Below are 16,596 nucleotides of genomic sequence, written 5' to 3'. Positions count from 1 at the left end.
TTGAAGTAAGAGACCTGCTTTCTTTCCCAGGTGCTCAAACAGTCTACAAACTTTGGTTTTTTTAAAAAAAAAAATCAAAAAAAGATCCATGATGTAAAAAAAACATATTGACTACACTGAAGTTAAAAGACTGGGTTGACTACTCCAAGATTATTATGATTCTTTTCTCAGGGTGAACAATCCCTAGTACAAACATCGGATGTAAGCTATTGATTTAAGTGCCAACTGTACTGTCCTGTGCAGTCCAAATTCCAGTCAACCACAAAAACTGTCACAGGGAAAAAAAAAAAATATGAGAGTGGAAAACAAATGTGCCATAAAGCACACAGCAGTGAGAATTAGGCATATCTGTCAAATCGAAACTTTGAACTTCCAAGTTGCATCTTACCCACTTTCAGTTTTTAAAGTGATAATCTGAAATGATGAATCAATAACAGACAGAATTTTTAAGTTGTCAGAATGTAATAAAATCATCAAGATCTTTTTTAAGAGCAAAAAGGCTAGTTGCCTGCATCTGTATGTTTATGTGCTTTTACTCCACATTAGGCATCTAATTGGCCAAGCCTCCCTCAGTGTTCCCAAGATGTTTAAACATTACGCTCAGCACTCAAGTCTCATCTCAAATAAACTGTCCCTACACATTAAAAACTGAGATGAGGAAAACTAGTGGACTCAAGTATTCACAACGTGTAGGTCTATGACTACAAGGATGAGGCAGGATACTAAAGAGAACTACAAATTATTCTAAGAAAAGCAGAGAAGAATCATTTAAGATACCAATTTCTTGCTGCAGGCAAACAGCATGTAACTTTGGCCACTAACAAACTCTAAGATGCCAGAAGAGCGCAGTTCTACACATAAAAGAAAACTGAAGGAAGTAGACTAAATTACCACCGGTTCCCTCAGATAAGATCAGAGTCAGTCAGAGGCTTTTTAAAAAGAGTTTTGAATGTAGTTAGAGCTCCTAATTTTGACATAGTAAGACTAGAAAAAGAGTATGGGTGACGTACTCTACGCTTTTCAGATGAACTGCTGTAAATGCTGGGGTCTGCATGATAAGGTCTAGAAATATGAATGAATGAGTAGAAATAAAAATGAGGTTTGTTAAACTAACTTTTATAAAAGGCAAATAATTATATAAAAAACCCACATATTTTCCCAGCACATCATAACTATGTATAGAAAGTTCAGCTTTACACATATTTAAAAATACAAATCAAAATTTGAAAATTTTGCCAGTTTCCAAGAAATTTACAAATTATACAATTCTGAATAAAATTTCAGTTAAGTAGTAATCCTCTGCAATTAGAACACAAGCAAAAACACCACGACAAATGTTAAGTATCCACCATCTGCTTAAGTCCCTAGTTTACCTACCGACTGCTTTAACTCTACGGACTGGAAGAGCCACCGTCACCGCCTGTGGCTGAGGAGCCACAATGTGCTTTGCAGATTCCCGGCTCGGCGCTGTCAGTGGGAAGTCAGCGCGAGGAGTAGTAACTGGAAGCAGGAAGTCATATGCTGCCACCTACAGGACAAAAATATCTTCGTGGTCACTTTCCCATAGGAATTGTAGGTACTTCTTGAACCACCTAAGTGGTATAGCCATTTCAGAAGAATAATTGAAATTAACTTAGGACCTGATCATGATGTTAATAGGATGGTTATTTATTAGCATCCAGTAGGAGTCCTTTAAGTAAGCAGCGGCCAGCCGGTTTTTCCTCCCACTGAGGAAAAAAAAGTATGCCCCAAGTATCAGGGTTATCAGCACAGCTACAGGCAAGGCTTCTGGTAAATCTGTGTTCTTCTGTGTTCACTTTCACATACGTGGTAGTAAGTAGAACACATAAAAGACAGGATAGCAAAAACAAAAAAAATTGTCCTAAGCCAGGACATGAGGTACATATCCATCCATAACAGAACCAACACAAAGCTTAGATAACGAGAAGCAAGCACGCCACACTTACAGTGCCTGGAGTTAGAGCAGGGTTTGTAACACACAGTTACGAACTCCTGGTGGGCGAGACGTGTGCTGAGCCTTGTGGAACATTTTGTGTACTTGTGCTTATCAAGAGGAAAGCATGGGATGAGGGGAAGCTTTCCTAGTGAGATCATCAGAGTCCCTTGGTTTATATTGATATTTCATATTTGACAATGGTTAGATTTTATAACACAGAATTGGCTTTTCAAAATTAACACAGTGAATGCCATTAGAAGATTTTTTTTTTATTAGCTAATGCCTGAGGCACACATCAACAAAGACTGAGTAAAAATCTCCTGATTTGATTTACATACTCTTCTACTTTTAGTATCTCAAGTCACCCACATAAAAAACTTCAAGTTACATCTTCAAAACATGCTCTTGTAGCATAAAACCACATAATTAAAAACTAGACTGAAAAGCATCTTTTCTTCACAGTGTGAGAAGTTCCTTTCACTTCAAAGTATGTGTGAAATACATGATTTCACGTCACTAACAACAGTGGCTCCTTACAGTTTTAGAGAAACAACTGACTATCTCATCTTGTAGTTGAAAGTAATAAACATTGCATTTCAAGGCTGTGAAATCCATCTTAAAAAAAAAAAGTTTTAAAACTTTTTTTAATAAAATAAGAGATGTTTGATAGAATAGAGATGAATACAGCATTATTTGGTAACCCTGATAGCTGTTACAATATATATGTAAGAGAACTATAAAGTGAACAATACCAAAGAGAGGAAAAAAAAAAAAAAAGGGTACAGGACCCCCCAGGTCAAGAATCTCATGCAACAGTCACAACACAGACACAAACCAAAGATTCTGTCACACTCCTTCAGCTGTATGAGAAGTTTGTTATATAGGGTATAGTGTACCCAGCATACGTTTTCAGAAGCATAGTATGCAAAATGCTGTATAAATACCCAACTTAACTCCCAAGCATCATGGGTCACTGTAATAAGAACAGAAAGAGAATGACTGCACGTCTCAGTGCACATCTCAGGTTCTGAGATTCCTCTCAGCCTTGGCAGCTCCCTATAGCCAGCAGGCACCTCCCTACATGGGCAATCTAACTCTTGAAACACCAGTGCCAAGTATTGCAGTAAAAAAGTGAGCTGGAAAATCCTTCCAGCCCTAGCATGTATGACATATATAAAAACGACACTAAGTTTTTCAAGTTTGGTAAGATTAAAATGCTTAGTTTATAATAGATATCATTATCTTATTGGCAATGTAAAAGAGTACAGTCTAGCACAGCAGTTGTTCTTCACCAATGCTGTTATGTTTACTATGTTTATGTCGGACAACAAAAGGTAGAATCCCTTTATTCCTCTCCCAAAGCAGCTATTCAAAACTTGTTTCTCATTCCCACTATCAGGAAAATTTAGTTTAGTCTCACTATGCAACAACTGATTTATTTGCAAAGAACTGGCAAACGAAACCAAATAATGTGCAAGACACTCAATTCGATACATGCAGGACACGATGTTCGCTGAAAACCTGCATTTGCTTTGAAGTACGACAGTGCAAATTCAGAGGCAACATAACTCATGGAAACATATTTATATAATTGAGAACAAATCATAGACTTTTTGTTTCATTCATACGTATCTTTGTCTCATTAGCTAACCTGTACTACAAATTAAAAACTTTAAAAATTCAACATGCTTAGAAATCATATTGTAATTCATACACATACACACACACATAATACACATATTACTGAAACAGCATTAAAACTTAATTTCATTTTTTTAGGACTTCACTTTCAAAGTGGAATCATTATTTTTCCTCTTATACATACATTAAGGAAAAGAATATGATTTGTTTTAATCTCTAAAACTCCATAATGGAATATTATCTTTTGTAAGATTATATACTCAACAAAAATTAATGACAATATTAAAAAAAAAAATTCTTATACTATTCCTGGAGTTGCAGTTGCTTTTCAAATAATCTGTGAATACTTCGCTGTCATTTATCTATTGAGATATTTTTCTGAAGCATTTAACTTTATAAACCAGAGAATATAGGCAGGGGCAAGAAGCAAGCAGCCTAGAGACAGTTCTTTCACAAACACTCAAGGTTGTTTATATCTGTCGTGGGTTAGGTTGAAAACTTCCTCCCCCCCACACACACACAGCTGGTCACTCCCCCTCCCCCACCCCCAGGAATGAGGGAGAGAATTAAGGGATAAACGGGAAACCCGTGGGTTGAGATAAGAATGATTTAATACAGATGATTTAATACAGTATAGATGCTCACCACCCCCTCGTATGCGAAGCCCGTCTTGTCCTGAAAACTGCAAATCCCGGACGAACGCGAGGCCCCGAAATAGAGAGGGGCAGAGAGAGAGAAAAGAAAGAAAAAAACAGCAGAGCAACAGCGCAGCAAGTGCAAAAGAGCAAAAGTGCAAAAGAGCAAAAGCGCAAAAGCCCTTCTTCCCGGCTGCCCCTCGCTTTTATACTGGGCATGACGCTGCATGATATGGAATACTAATTGGCCAGTTTGGCCCTCAGTCTTAAGTTCCACACAAATCACAAGGGGAATCGTGTCCCCCTTGTCCCAACTATGCTCCCCCCTTATCCTGCAGTGTTTTTGCACTCCGGCACACTGAAAAGTCCTTGGCAGCTTGCTTTCAGCGTTCTTCTCAGAGTGAGCCTCTGAGTAAAACCAAAACACGGAGCTCTTCTAGCTGTTAAAAAAAACTCTGTCCCAGCTAAAACTAGGACAATATCATTATAAGAAATATTTTTTGAGTCATGATTTACACTAATTATGCATGTTAATTGGAAAGGAGGCATCATCTACAAAGTGGCAGTCTTAGCAATTAAAATACTTCAAAAGAAGCTTTAAAGAGCTCGTGACACAAAGGAGGTTTATGTTATGCGTTCACATAGAACATCTCCCAAGGATGCCAGAAAATGACACGCTGGTATAGGCAAGATAACAATTCTTAAATAAAACTGATACACCTGTAAACTTTTCTTTAGAGGGCATTTTAAAACACCTTCCAATTTTTTTTGCTAGAATTGCTAAATAAATAGAAGTTGTTGATTTTAAGAAATCTATCTGATCAAGAAAGCTCTGCTACCGAAACTCATTTGAATCTATGAAACAGGTTTGATACAACGTACATGGTAGCTGAATGGCTTCCTGCCTCAGGCCCAAACATTCAGTATACTGAAAGAAACAAAAGGAGGAACAACTACCCCAGCATCCATGACAATTAAAATGGTACTTTATCTAAAATTAATCCATAAAAAATTAACAAACTCAAGCACAGTTGTTAAGTTGAAGGGAGGAATCTAAAAGTAGAAAAAAAAATTTTTTTTCAAAAACTCTTTCAAAGCAGTTACTTCATTTCTATGTTTACTAAGTACTCCAATGCTAGAATATATTTTATGCTTTACAAAATATATTTTGCTAATTATTATTGTAATACAGCACATATTCTCAAGGTTGAGTAAAAATTTTGCTGTCAAATCCAGGAATCGTATAGTTTATTTAGCACAAAGCATATGTGACATTTCCCTAAAACTACAGTACTTGCTGTAACAGTACAACTTCACAGAGAATTGCAAGTAAATCAGGAAGCTAACTTAGAACTTAAAATTATTTAACACACCTGTAAAGGGTAATACTTTTGTATTTATCATCTAATAACACACAGACTGTTCAAATATCTTGAAGCATTAAAAGTCATTGAATTTTTGTGTAAAGGGTGATTTTAAAGTTTATTTATAGCACTAAAAACACATGGATTCTGCAGTGATACAAGGAGAGAAACCGTAATGTACATTAAAAAAAAAATCAGTTTGATTCAAATTTAAATCTAACTGCAAAACCAAGGGCGTATGACCTGCAACTGTATACAATATATATTCTCAACCTCTCGTCAGATTAAACATGAGCTTTTCCTTATAACATACTTAAATCTTTCATGCAGCCTAAATTCCCCAGCTTTATATCACAGATAAGCAGCTTTCCACAATGAATAATGTAACCAGTGTTCAAAGCCATCATTCAAAACACCGAAATAAAACTAAATCTTTCCCTTGTATACGGTCAGAGATGATGCACCAGCAATACCCTGTAATTCCACAGCTGCAGATTTTACATGGAATTCATTTCTTACACCACAGACTGTTCTTTCAGTATACTAAAAAAACAAAAAAATCATTAAAAATGCCAAAAATAAAACCAAAACCACCTGTCACTTCTCTACAAAAAACTTAAGCAATAAGCTCTGACAGGTGTGACGTGCTCTATTTATCTCAATCAAAGGCCCTCGTAGGCGTCATTATTACACAGCTGCGTATTTTGTCTTTTTTCCAAGATGCTAAAAATAAAAAAAAAGTCATTGGAAGCAATACACTCCTGCACCTTGCTTTGCCTGTTTTTCTTAACAGACCATGCAGGACATTGAGGCTAGCAGGTGGATCATTCTGGCTGGAGAACCACAGTAACAGCTGAGGAACGAAGACGAGCAAATATTTAAAGTGACCACATGCTGCCCGTTTCGCTGGTACAAAACCAAAGGACTGAGGTGCTCCTCACTGTTACCTCAACAGGTAGTTTGCAGAAAGAGAGCCATGGTCAGAAAAGCCCTGCTTCTATGGTTCTTGGACAGTACAATTTAAAACTCTGTTCAAAAATAATCACTGCTAGCAATCAATAAATAACATTATTAGTAATAATTCTTAGCTCTGTCTCTGGATAAGGATGACAGAGATACAACAGATATTTAGCCAGATAGTCATGGGGCTTTTTTTGTTTGTGTTTGCTTGTTTGTTGGGTTTTTTTTGTTTGTTTAATTACCAGAATTATTTTTTTTTTCAGGTCTGAAATGAGAATCCTGCCTAGCCCAGCAGACATTCAGCTGGCTAAGCCTCCCCTTATACTGCACAGAAAAACACCTAAAATGTAATTGAAGTGTCTCTCAAATAAAATTATATCAAAACAGAAAAGAAAGCAGCATATAGCCTGTACACAAATATAACATTAAGAAGTAGTTGCTAGCTTACCTATTTACATATATTTTTGTAAACTGCTTTCACTTACGGCTGACTTTCACAGCCAACAAACACCAAGGTTAAACTCTCCAGTGAGGCAGAGAGCCCTGTCACCTCTAACGCTTTTTGAGACACTGGAATTACAAGAAGGCAAAGCCAGGCCATCTGAGCAGCATTCTAGCCTTTTCCCTAATGCATCAACTTCATTTTACCACTTAGAATACTGGGAGGATTATCTCAAAATTTTTAAGATATTATAAGCATGCCAATATACTTTATCTCCAAGAGCGTCTTCTGATGTCACGTGTTTGTACATACTAAGTTTAAGTGAGAATTGTAGGAGCTATTCAGAGTTTCTATGTATTTACTTTATTTTTTGATTTGAAGCTTTTTGAGGCAGAAGGAAAGCTATTGCCAAGTTGATTTTTAGCAGGAGAATTCAAAATTGCATTCAAGACTAAATTACTTGAAACCTGACATTAATAATTCAAGTAGTTTTAATAAAATTTTAAAGCATCTTAAAGCATCATGAAAAATAATTTCATGCTTTTCTGATTTTTTTAATCAACACTTCTGAATTATTTTAATTTTTCCTGAGTTCTAGCATCTACTTTCTTAGCAATAACAACAATATAGTGAGCTTTTGTCAGTTTATAGGGTAGTGCTGTCAGTAATGACTACAACAGCAGGAAGTTTTAGTAGAACCAGAAGGAGGACAGAAAAGAATGTGACTCGATAGAATACAGAAGGTTTGTAGCAGCTGGGAGGTAAGCTGGGTAAGAGCAGTTGTCCAGAAAATGATGATGAGATCGGAGAAACAGCTGTTCAAGTGCAGAGGCAGGAAACAGCGCTAGCAACCATGAAATCACAATGAGGGAAGCTCAATACACAGAGAAGATTAGAGTTTTTTCAACTGGAAAGTCAGGAAAGAGAAGGAAGAAATCTGGTGAGAAAAGGGGGAAATTTAGATGTGGTAGAATGACAAAGAACGCTGATCTAATGGGAAAGGTTTTAAGAATCAGTAACTACTGAGAGTTTCTGATCACAGTAAGGGATGCTAGTACCTGGACCACTTTCTTAATAGAACTATGCTTTTTATTAGCATTCTACTTTGCAGGAGTTAAATTCAAGAAAAGCTACATCGTCCTGGGAGGTAGATATACTTCCAGATGCTTCCTTTAGTCATGCCATACTGGGCAACACATTTAGTTTTCAAAGTTAACTTCACTTAGCATAAGTCAGTGCTGTTGCTGCCAGCTACCGGCACTGCACTAGCTCTCAGTAATGTTAACTTGTGACCACCAGTGGGCTGGAAGCTGGAAGTGTATTTGGGCACGTGTTGACCAGCAGTAAGTAAGCTGAACCCTGACAGGCAGGCAGTAACGCACCTGGAGCAGAAGGGAAGCACCGAGGGCAAAGAAAGGGAGACAGACTGTGAGCACGTGGAGAGAAGGGGAAACTGAATTAAAGACACTTCATTAAAGCAGTGCTTATTAGTTGGTTATGAGGTATAAGGTGCCCCAAGAAAATTTCCTTTTTGAAGTTCTTTATTCCCTTACTTCTGAAGCAAGCTGTTCTGTTTGCCAAAAATTATATCCAAGACTGGAAAAACACTCAGACCAAGAGTTTGAAAAACTGAAAAAAGAATGACATCAGAAAATCGTATAGAGAAATCTGAAATCAATAGATGTAATATATTCTACAGATTTTTTTGGAGGGTTGTTTTGTCTTTTTTAAGAAGAGCAATCACAAAACAGATCCAGTCAAATGTAAGAATTTTGGGGGGTTTTTTCAAAATTTGTATCATAACTAAAGCAAACTGCGAACTGGTATAATCTTATCTTTTATATAAAATCTAACCCACCTGGCATAATTTAAACCCACTACTCATTACCTATCTACTGCAGTGAACAAGCACATATAAATTATATTCCATATAATATTGGAAGTTAGTTCCATTTTTTACATTGTGCTTTCTGGACTTCTGATCACTTCCATTGCTTTCTTTTGGACTTTTTTCCCCAAGAGAAATTTTCGCACTTCTTTCTTTAAGCATGGCATCCCAGATGGGTAAAGTGTTCTGTCTGAACTGTTATCAGCACTGATTAGAATTATTTTACTTGCTTTACTGATGTTATTCCTACTTATATAAATTAGTATGGTGTCTGCCTCTACCTTTTGTTCTTGTTCAGATTGTGATCTACAACAGCATACACATAAATTACTCCAACAGCATTATCTAGTCTTGCATTTCTGTTATTGACCCTTCCTGCCTCAATGACAATGTCAGCATTTTTCCTTACTGAGTTTTTCCCAGTACCAGTTTGACAACAGGTCACTGGTGACATTCTATATGTACCATTTTGCAAACAATTACATGCTTTCCTAACACTGTACATAGCCTAAATCTGACTACCTTGCTTATGAGAATGCAACATCGGACAGTGTCAAGATACTTAAAGATATGACACCTACTGCTTCTCCCCTAACTTCAAGGTCTGCTCTGCTATAGGAGGAAATTAATTTGGTTTGAAACAGCTCATTTTTTTATGAATCTATTGACACATGTTCTGTTAGAAAAATTTATCTGAGAGTAGTGAACGTGCTATAAATTCACATCCTCAGTTATTTCACAATAGCTTCCATGTGTACACAGAATCTGAGCTGGCAGTAATAAGAGGAAGAAAATCACGGCGTTACCAGACACCTACTTGTAATAGGTAAATATTATTTGAATGATGCTTTGAACAAAAGTATTCCCTTTTATTTAAAAAATAAAAGTTCTGGGAAGAAGCAAGGAGGTGGGAGTGAAAAAAGAATACATTGTCTTTGATGCCTATTTATTTAAGGTAAAAACGCAGCTAATGTAACAGGCTTATGTACTGTAGTAGTGGTCCCCAGCTGCTTGTTCTGAAGCTGGTTCATGACATCAAAGACTAAACTTTCTTTCAGTTCATTGTTCTCCAAACATGTGGAAACCCCAAACCCCCCATTTCTAAAGCATTATTCAATAGGTTCAGATTTAAAATTTGCTATAGTACTCTCTATTGACACCTACTGCAAATAAAATGCTGTTTTCCTGATGTAAAACTAACCCATAAAGTCTCATATCTTCAATTTATTTCCCTCAAATAGCTCAATCAGAAAGCAACTTTGCCAATCTTTATGACACATAAAACTCCTCTACTTTTGCAGTTCCTCGGTCATCAGAGAGTTAAAGCACAAAGAGCTGCAAAAAGAAAATGGCTGCCAGTTAGTTGAATTATTTAATGAATGTGTGGTGAAATATTTCAATTTAAGTTTATACCTTTTCCATTTTTAAGTCATTCAGAAAGTGTATTTTCTCTGTGTATAAAAGCATTTAAGGAAAGCAGCAAAAGTTATATAAAGGTTATTTCAGAGCTTGTTTTCTTAAGAATTAGATTACTATTATAAAACTATTGCACACACTAAAACATCCATTAAAAATGCTTATATTCTTTCACCATAGAAATATCACAGACCATGATTTTAATTCAGCATAATCACCACTGCCCCATAAACCTACCTCTTTCGGCATGAAGGACAACACGCATCGCAAGGCCGACTGTCCCTCTAAGTTAACAGAATACAAATAAGGCTTTGAAGAACAGCAGTCAACAGCTGTAAACAAAGTTCAGAATCAAATTACACATGTCATTACACTAAATATCAACTTTGTAGTAGTTGTAGCACTTCAAAGTGATTTCCAACATAAGGTATCTGTACGGCAAACATTTCTCACAAAGTTATGAATGAATATAGTATTTCTCATAACAATTCTGGAGACAATTTTGAGAAGTGTTAACTACCAGCAACTTTCATTGAAGTTATTGACTTGGGAGAACATAATATTTTAGACAAAAAACACACACTGCCATTTACCTTTGAATGAAAGCGTTAGGCAAAAATAGTCAACTGAATAATGAAAACTAATACCAGAGGGAGAAAAATAGTTGGCTGAAACTATTTTTCTACAAGACTTTTAGGCATAATCTATACCACAGAAGTTTACCAGTAAAACTTGGCTTCATTTTTCAGACTTTCACGTCCAATTTTAAGGCACTGGCAGAAGCATGGGTTTCCAATAAACAATGTAACATTCCTCTGAAATCAGTATTCACTATTTGAACAGTACTGTACTTGACTGGATGTCACATTACGTGTTTCAAGCACAAACTCCGATCTAGAAATCATGTGCAATGAGTCGATTCCCATGCTGGCTAGTTGCCTGTTGTAGACAGTCTTACAGTTCTCTCCCAAGTTGACTGACGAGGAGCCCTCACCTTCCCTTTGAAATCCATTACATGGTAAGGAAACTACTCTGTTCTTGTCAGATCATTTTTTGTCATTCATCCACATATAGTTCTACATAAAGATACAACTAAATCTTATAGTGCTGTCTTGCAAAAGAAAGAGTCCTGATTTCCTGAGCTCACAGGCACAAGAGGCCATATAAGCATAGCTAAAAAATTCTCTCATGAATAAAGATGTTTGAACAGCAAAGGAGGTGTCAGCAAAGGAGATTAAGTAGAAAACGGACGAGTGAAGGATAAGAATTTGCACTAATTCTATCAAGAAACAAAGAATAGCAGTCTAATTCCACTTATTGCCTCAATGTCATTCTGATTTGGGCATCACGCAGTACAGAGGTCCTGTGATTAACCTGCAGACACCCTGTACCATTAGGAAAGAGAGAAGTCGGACCCTTATACTGATGATGAATTAACTGAAGGGTAAACATTGTCCAAAGAGAGTGTAAAAGTCCAAGCAAAATACTATAGTTGTTTGGCTTTGGTTGATTGGTTGGTTGGGTTTTTTTAAATTGTTTTTTTTATTTTATCTGGTGAGAGGATATTCAAACTTTTTCTTTTTAATATACTTTAGCAACTACAGAGAAAAAAAAAAGGAAAAATAAAAATTAAAATCTACAGACACCCTGACATTTTCCAAATGCTTATATTTGGCAAATGTCATTATAGGCAAACCAAAATGTGTCCTCTTAATTCATATTAAGTAGCACTTAATTCTTATATAACAAAAATTAAATTCTGATACAGTTAAAGCAAATACCTGAGTGGTCATCAGCATTCAATTTAAAATGCTTATAATTAGAAAAATCAAACTCCACTCTGGTACACGCTTGTCCTTTGTTCTGCAGCAAAAAGGGAATTGATTTTGTAGAACCAGCATAAACACCACCAAAGTCAAATAGTTCCTGTAAGTTTAAAGACAAAAAAAAAAAGGGGTCAAAGCACTGTTAAATCAAGTTTAAAATTGAACAGAATGTGAAAAATACAATTGTTCAAAGATTCCCAATTTATAACACAATAACAGACTTGGTTAATCGATTGCCTTGCATAACCCTTATCTTTAAAATCTTTCCAGGACATAAAACACAACAGTTTAGAATTCCAATACATAAGTTCAGTTACACCACCAGTAAAGTTTTCATCATTCAGTAAACAGATCAGTGGATTCCTTTTCCCTTATGGCATTTTTTTTCCCCTATAACTACCTTAAAGAAATCCTCTCCCTTTTAACACACTTTTTCCAGATTGTCATGTTCAAAAGCTAAAGCTGTCAGCTATCACGTAGTGCAACTGTCGTATGTACCTTTAGTTTTTAATTTCTAAGTTTTGCTCTTTGATATTTTTCTCAGGAAGTCAGCATAGGAAAAAATTAAAAACATGAAGTAGGGATGAGCCTCTTTGACATTTAGATAAAGTAAAACATTATCAATCTTACCAATTGTTACGATTTCTTCATACTTACCATATCAATGTTTATTTCAGGGATCTCTACAGAGCCTCTAATCCGAAGCTCTAGTACTCCTGAATTTCGCACTGCTACCTAAGTGAATGGACAACATTATGATTGTTGGTAAGGTCATTTTAACGTAACTATCTCACCAAATCTGACACAATTACATGAAAAAAAAGGTTTTTTTAAAAAAAAAAAACAACCTACCCCACAGATATAGAGTGGAGAGAGACACTCAGCATAATTTGTAATGAAAATACAAAAATAACTGTCCTTGCATTGTAACGTGCTTTTGGTATGGAAATATAAAGGGGTAAAGAAAATTTTCGAGAACATATATACAGATTCCAGTGAGATGTGGCTTCAAAGAAGAACCAATCATGCCTCTGTGGCATACCATATCTGGCGCAGTCATAGCTGTTAATTTAAAAAAATAAATAAAAACAACAAACCAACAAAGTTTTAGGAAAGACCAGTCTTCTGCAGACAAAAATGATGTTGCATGAGGCTGTATCACCAGAATGAATAGTTTTGTCCAACAGAAGAAAGCTGAGTGGATGGGTTAGATCTTTCATCAGCTATGAGGATTGGAAAGTACACCATAAGTTGCTTGACAGAGGTACTGGTACAAACTAGATACTATTGCTCTGAGTAATGCTAAATCTGATTTAGAAGTGGAAAAAAAAAAAGAGAAATTAATATTGGGTTTAGCAGGCATAACGTAGGCAGATGAAGAATCTAGGATTAGAGTCAGAAAAGGTAGCGAAGATCAGCCCCATGATAGCACCCTTTTCCCCCATTCTCACTTACGTGATCAAGGACAAGTTCAGGGAGCAGGCATGCATAAAACAAAATAGGATTGGATGTTTGTTGCACTTCTATTATCAAATCAAATCTACTAGTAAATTTGACTCCGAGATGACCACAAAAAGAAGTCAAGAAATTAAAGACACTGCAGTATTACAGTCCTGCTCCTCTATAGATCATAAAAGCTGCAGATATGTCTACATGATCTTCTAAAGACAACTACACGTTAGTTTCAACAGCTTGCCAGTGGTATAATATGAATCAGCTCAAATTGTGAGGCTGTTCAGAGCAGGACTGAGACCAAAATAACAGAATAGATTATAGCAGCCACCAACTGCTCTAAGAACACTTTTTTCTTTTTTTTTTTTTCTTCTTTCTTTTCCTTAAAAAGCATTAGAACACTGGAAATAAAATCCAGAAGAAGATGCTCAAATGTACACACAACATAACACTCAAAAGATCAGTTCTTCCAGTTTTAAATACCTTCACTCTTGTATCAAAACTCATTTTTGCATTCGGAGTGAAACAGATTTTGAGATCAGCATGGCCTCCCACAGGTACAACACCTTCAGAAGGAGTGATTATCATTCCAGGCAGTGGGTTTGAATCAAGAACCTTCAAACACAAACATGAAACATTAATTTCACTGAAAAAATGTAGGGGTTTTTGTTTGTTTGTTTACATACCAATATAACTGTCACAAAGATTTTATATTCTTACAAAGAGAATCTTCATAATATAGAATGCTAACTTGGACTTACAAGTTTAGGGCAAAAATACAGATAAACAAAATAAAGTAACAGATTTCTAAACATGATGACTGTCAGTTTCTATTATGAAATAATATTTGCACATCAGTTAGAAATTTTACATTCTGGTTGTTTTCATGAAGTTATAAAAATTAAGACCCGCTATCTAGCAAGTCTCCAGAATACGCTACAAAGCATTTTTTCAGTGATAGATAAATTCATCACTTCTTTTTTGCCATTCACAGTAAGAAGATGGGACATGGGATTCTAATACTGTAAAGTTTAGTAATAATACTAGGAGTAAATATTCAGTTTACCCACAATTAGTAAGAACAAAATAGAATTTGTTCTCTTCTCACACACTCACACACTCCAAACAGATAAATTTTTTAAGTATAGCTACAAAACTGATAATAACCAAGACCAATCAGCCATCTCTTGCCTTAAGAGAAATCGTGAAGGTTTAAAAGGCTGGGTAAGCTTGTTTGTTTGTTCGTCTTATTGATTATGCTGATTTTATTCTTTCAGGCCCATCCTCCAAGAGTGTAGCAATAATACTTGTTATTATATATGCTCAGTTGATAATAGAGAAACATGGTACAAATCAAAATAAACTAATCAAGTTTCTTAGTACCATAATAACATAGTAATAAAACTTCTGAAGATTTTAATGAAAAGTACTTTGCTTCACTAAATAAATACAGTAAATTATTCTGTGATCAGGAGAACTAACGAGGTTAGGTTTCCTACTAATTCATGTATTATGTCTTTACTCACTCTGGCATCCATCTCATCTCTTATCTAATCCATAATACAGCCTATCTTCCTCTCAGATGTTAGTCTAGGAGAGCAATCACATTTGCTGGTCTGGGTCTACGCATGCACTGAGTGAGCAGCCAGTATGAATAGGATAAGTAGCCAGTTTTCTCCGTCTCTCAAAATACAAAAATATCTAAGCTGTAACTGCTTTTTCACAGGGTACACCAGTAAGGGGTTCTACCCTCACCACTGGTTCTCATGAAATTTTCAGAGTCTTTTAGACCATTACCACTTTGCTTGTCTGTCTGTCCATCTATCCATCAATTCAAATTTGACAGAGGGATAGAATTCCCATTCATATAAATCTTGTTTCTTCAGAAAACCAGACAAAAACTTAAGTAGATGTTTATCTAATTACTGAGAACACAAAACTGTAACACAATATGATAAAACAAACTCTCTTCTTCCTCTCCAACCCAAGAAATTTAATAGGCTAAATATAATTTTAGCTTACTTGGAAGTATGCATGATTGTATCCTATGTTTTGAAGAATGGCTGTCTTACAAGTAGATAAGCCCATCGGACTATGACTGAAGGATATCCTTTGTTCTATAAACTGAACTTTAGTAGAAGCAAACTATAAAAAAAAGAAGATAAAACAAGCAAACTAAATAACATATTACTACGTACAAATAAATAATTCAGCCTAAATTTCTTTTCATTACATAATGAGCTAATATGCTTGTGGAAATGCATAAACTAGAAGTATTCAAATCGACAAACACAGTTTAAATGTGAGACAAGATTTACTCAATGTATTGAGCTCATCTAGATTCAAAGTGAACAGACACAACCCCAGAGATATTTCTGGGCTAATTTCAAGACAAATAAAAATATTTTAATTAAATTTAATATTTTAATAGCAGTAGAAATGCTAATATTCTAATTTACACACATTCTGGTTTACATATGGCAATTTCCAAGGTTTCAACAGAAGAGGAAGAAAAAAAGCTACCGGGGAAAAAAATAAAAGTAGGCACATCAAAAGGAAGGGACAAGTTTTCTTGGCTCCCAAAATGGAAGTTCTAGAGCATGCAGCCAGTAGAATACAGTGGAGGGGAAAAAAAAAAAAAAAAAGAAAAAAAAAAAAGAGTCTGGCTCCTTCACACTCCCTGCCATGTAACGTCAAATTGCCTTTGTCTTGCCATCATGTCTTTGAAGCAACATTGTTTTGTTAAACATGTCAAACAGAAGCCATATGAAATTGAAAAAATTTTCTTAATATATGATAATAGAAATATATTTAAGAAATTACTTGTTTAAAAAAACCCACACTTTTTGCTTCTCTAAATCTGCTGTATGAATTGTTACCTTGGCAAAACACTTCAACTTAATTGTGTTTCCTTTACGCACACACAAGTTGAATTCTCCTGCTTCTGGAGAGTTGAACCCTGGATGCCAAACAACTTCACACTCCAGATCCCTATAGGCCTCCACACAGCCTAAA

At 35.6% G+C, this 16,596-nt stretch overlaps 1 protein-coding gene across 1 annotated transcript in view; it reads right to left on the bottom strand.

Moving 5' to 3' along the window:
• CFAP47 (cilia and flagella associated protein 47) overlaps window positions 1–16,596 on the bottom strand; it is a 343,401-nt gene that overhangs the window by 302,676 nt on the left and 24,129 nt on the right. Inside the window, exons 16-22 of the mRNA XM_086608696.1 lie at window positions 16,461–16,591; window positions 15,604–15,726; window positions 14,065–14,196; window positions 12,787–12,864; window positions 12,085–12,229; window positions 10,541–10,635; window positions 1,378–1,528 (exon numbers count right to left, since the gene is read on the bottom strand). Of these exons, the coding sequence (XP_086464822.1) occupies window positions 1,378–1,528; window positions 10,541–10,635; window positions 12,085–12,229; window positions 12,787–12,864; window positions 14,065–14,196; window positions 15,604–15,726; window positions 16,461–16,591 (855 nt within the window). The remainder of the gene's footprint in view (window positions 1–1,377; window positions 1,529–10,540; window positions 10,636–12,084; window positions 12,230–12,786; window positions 12,865–14,064; window positions 14,197–15,603; window positions 15,727–16,460; window positions 16,592–16,596) is intronic.

This window comes from Tauraco erythrolophus, chromosome 1, assembly GCF_009769465.1.
Source record: "Tauraco erythrolophus isolate bTauEry1 chromosome 1, bTauEry1.pri, whole genome shotgun sequence".
In the NCBI taxonomy this organism is placed as follows: Eukaryota; Metazoa; Chordata; class Aves; order Musophagiformes; family Musophagidae; genus Tauraco; species Tauraco erythrolophus.
The sequence above is the reverse complement of the archived record's forward strand: the minus strand, read 5'-3'. Positions and strand labels throughout refer to the sequence as shown.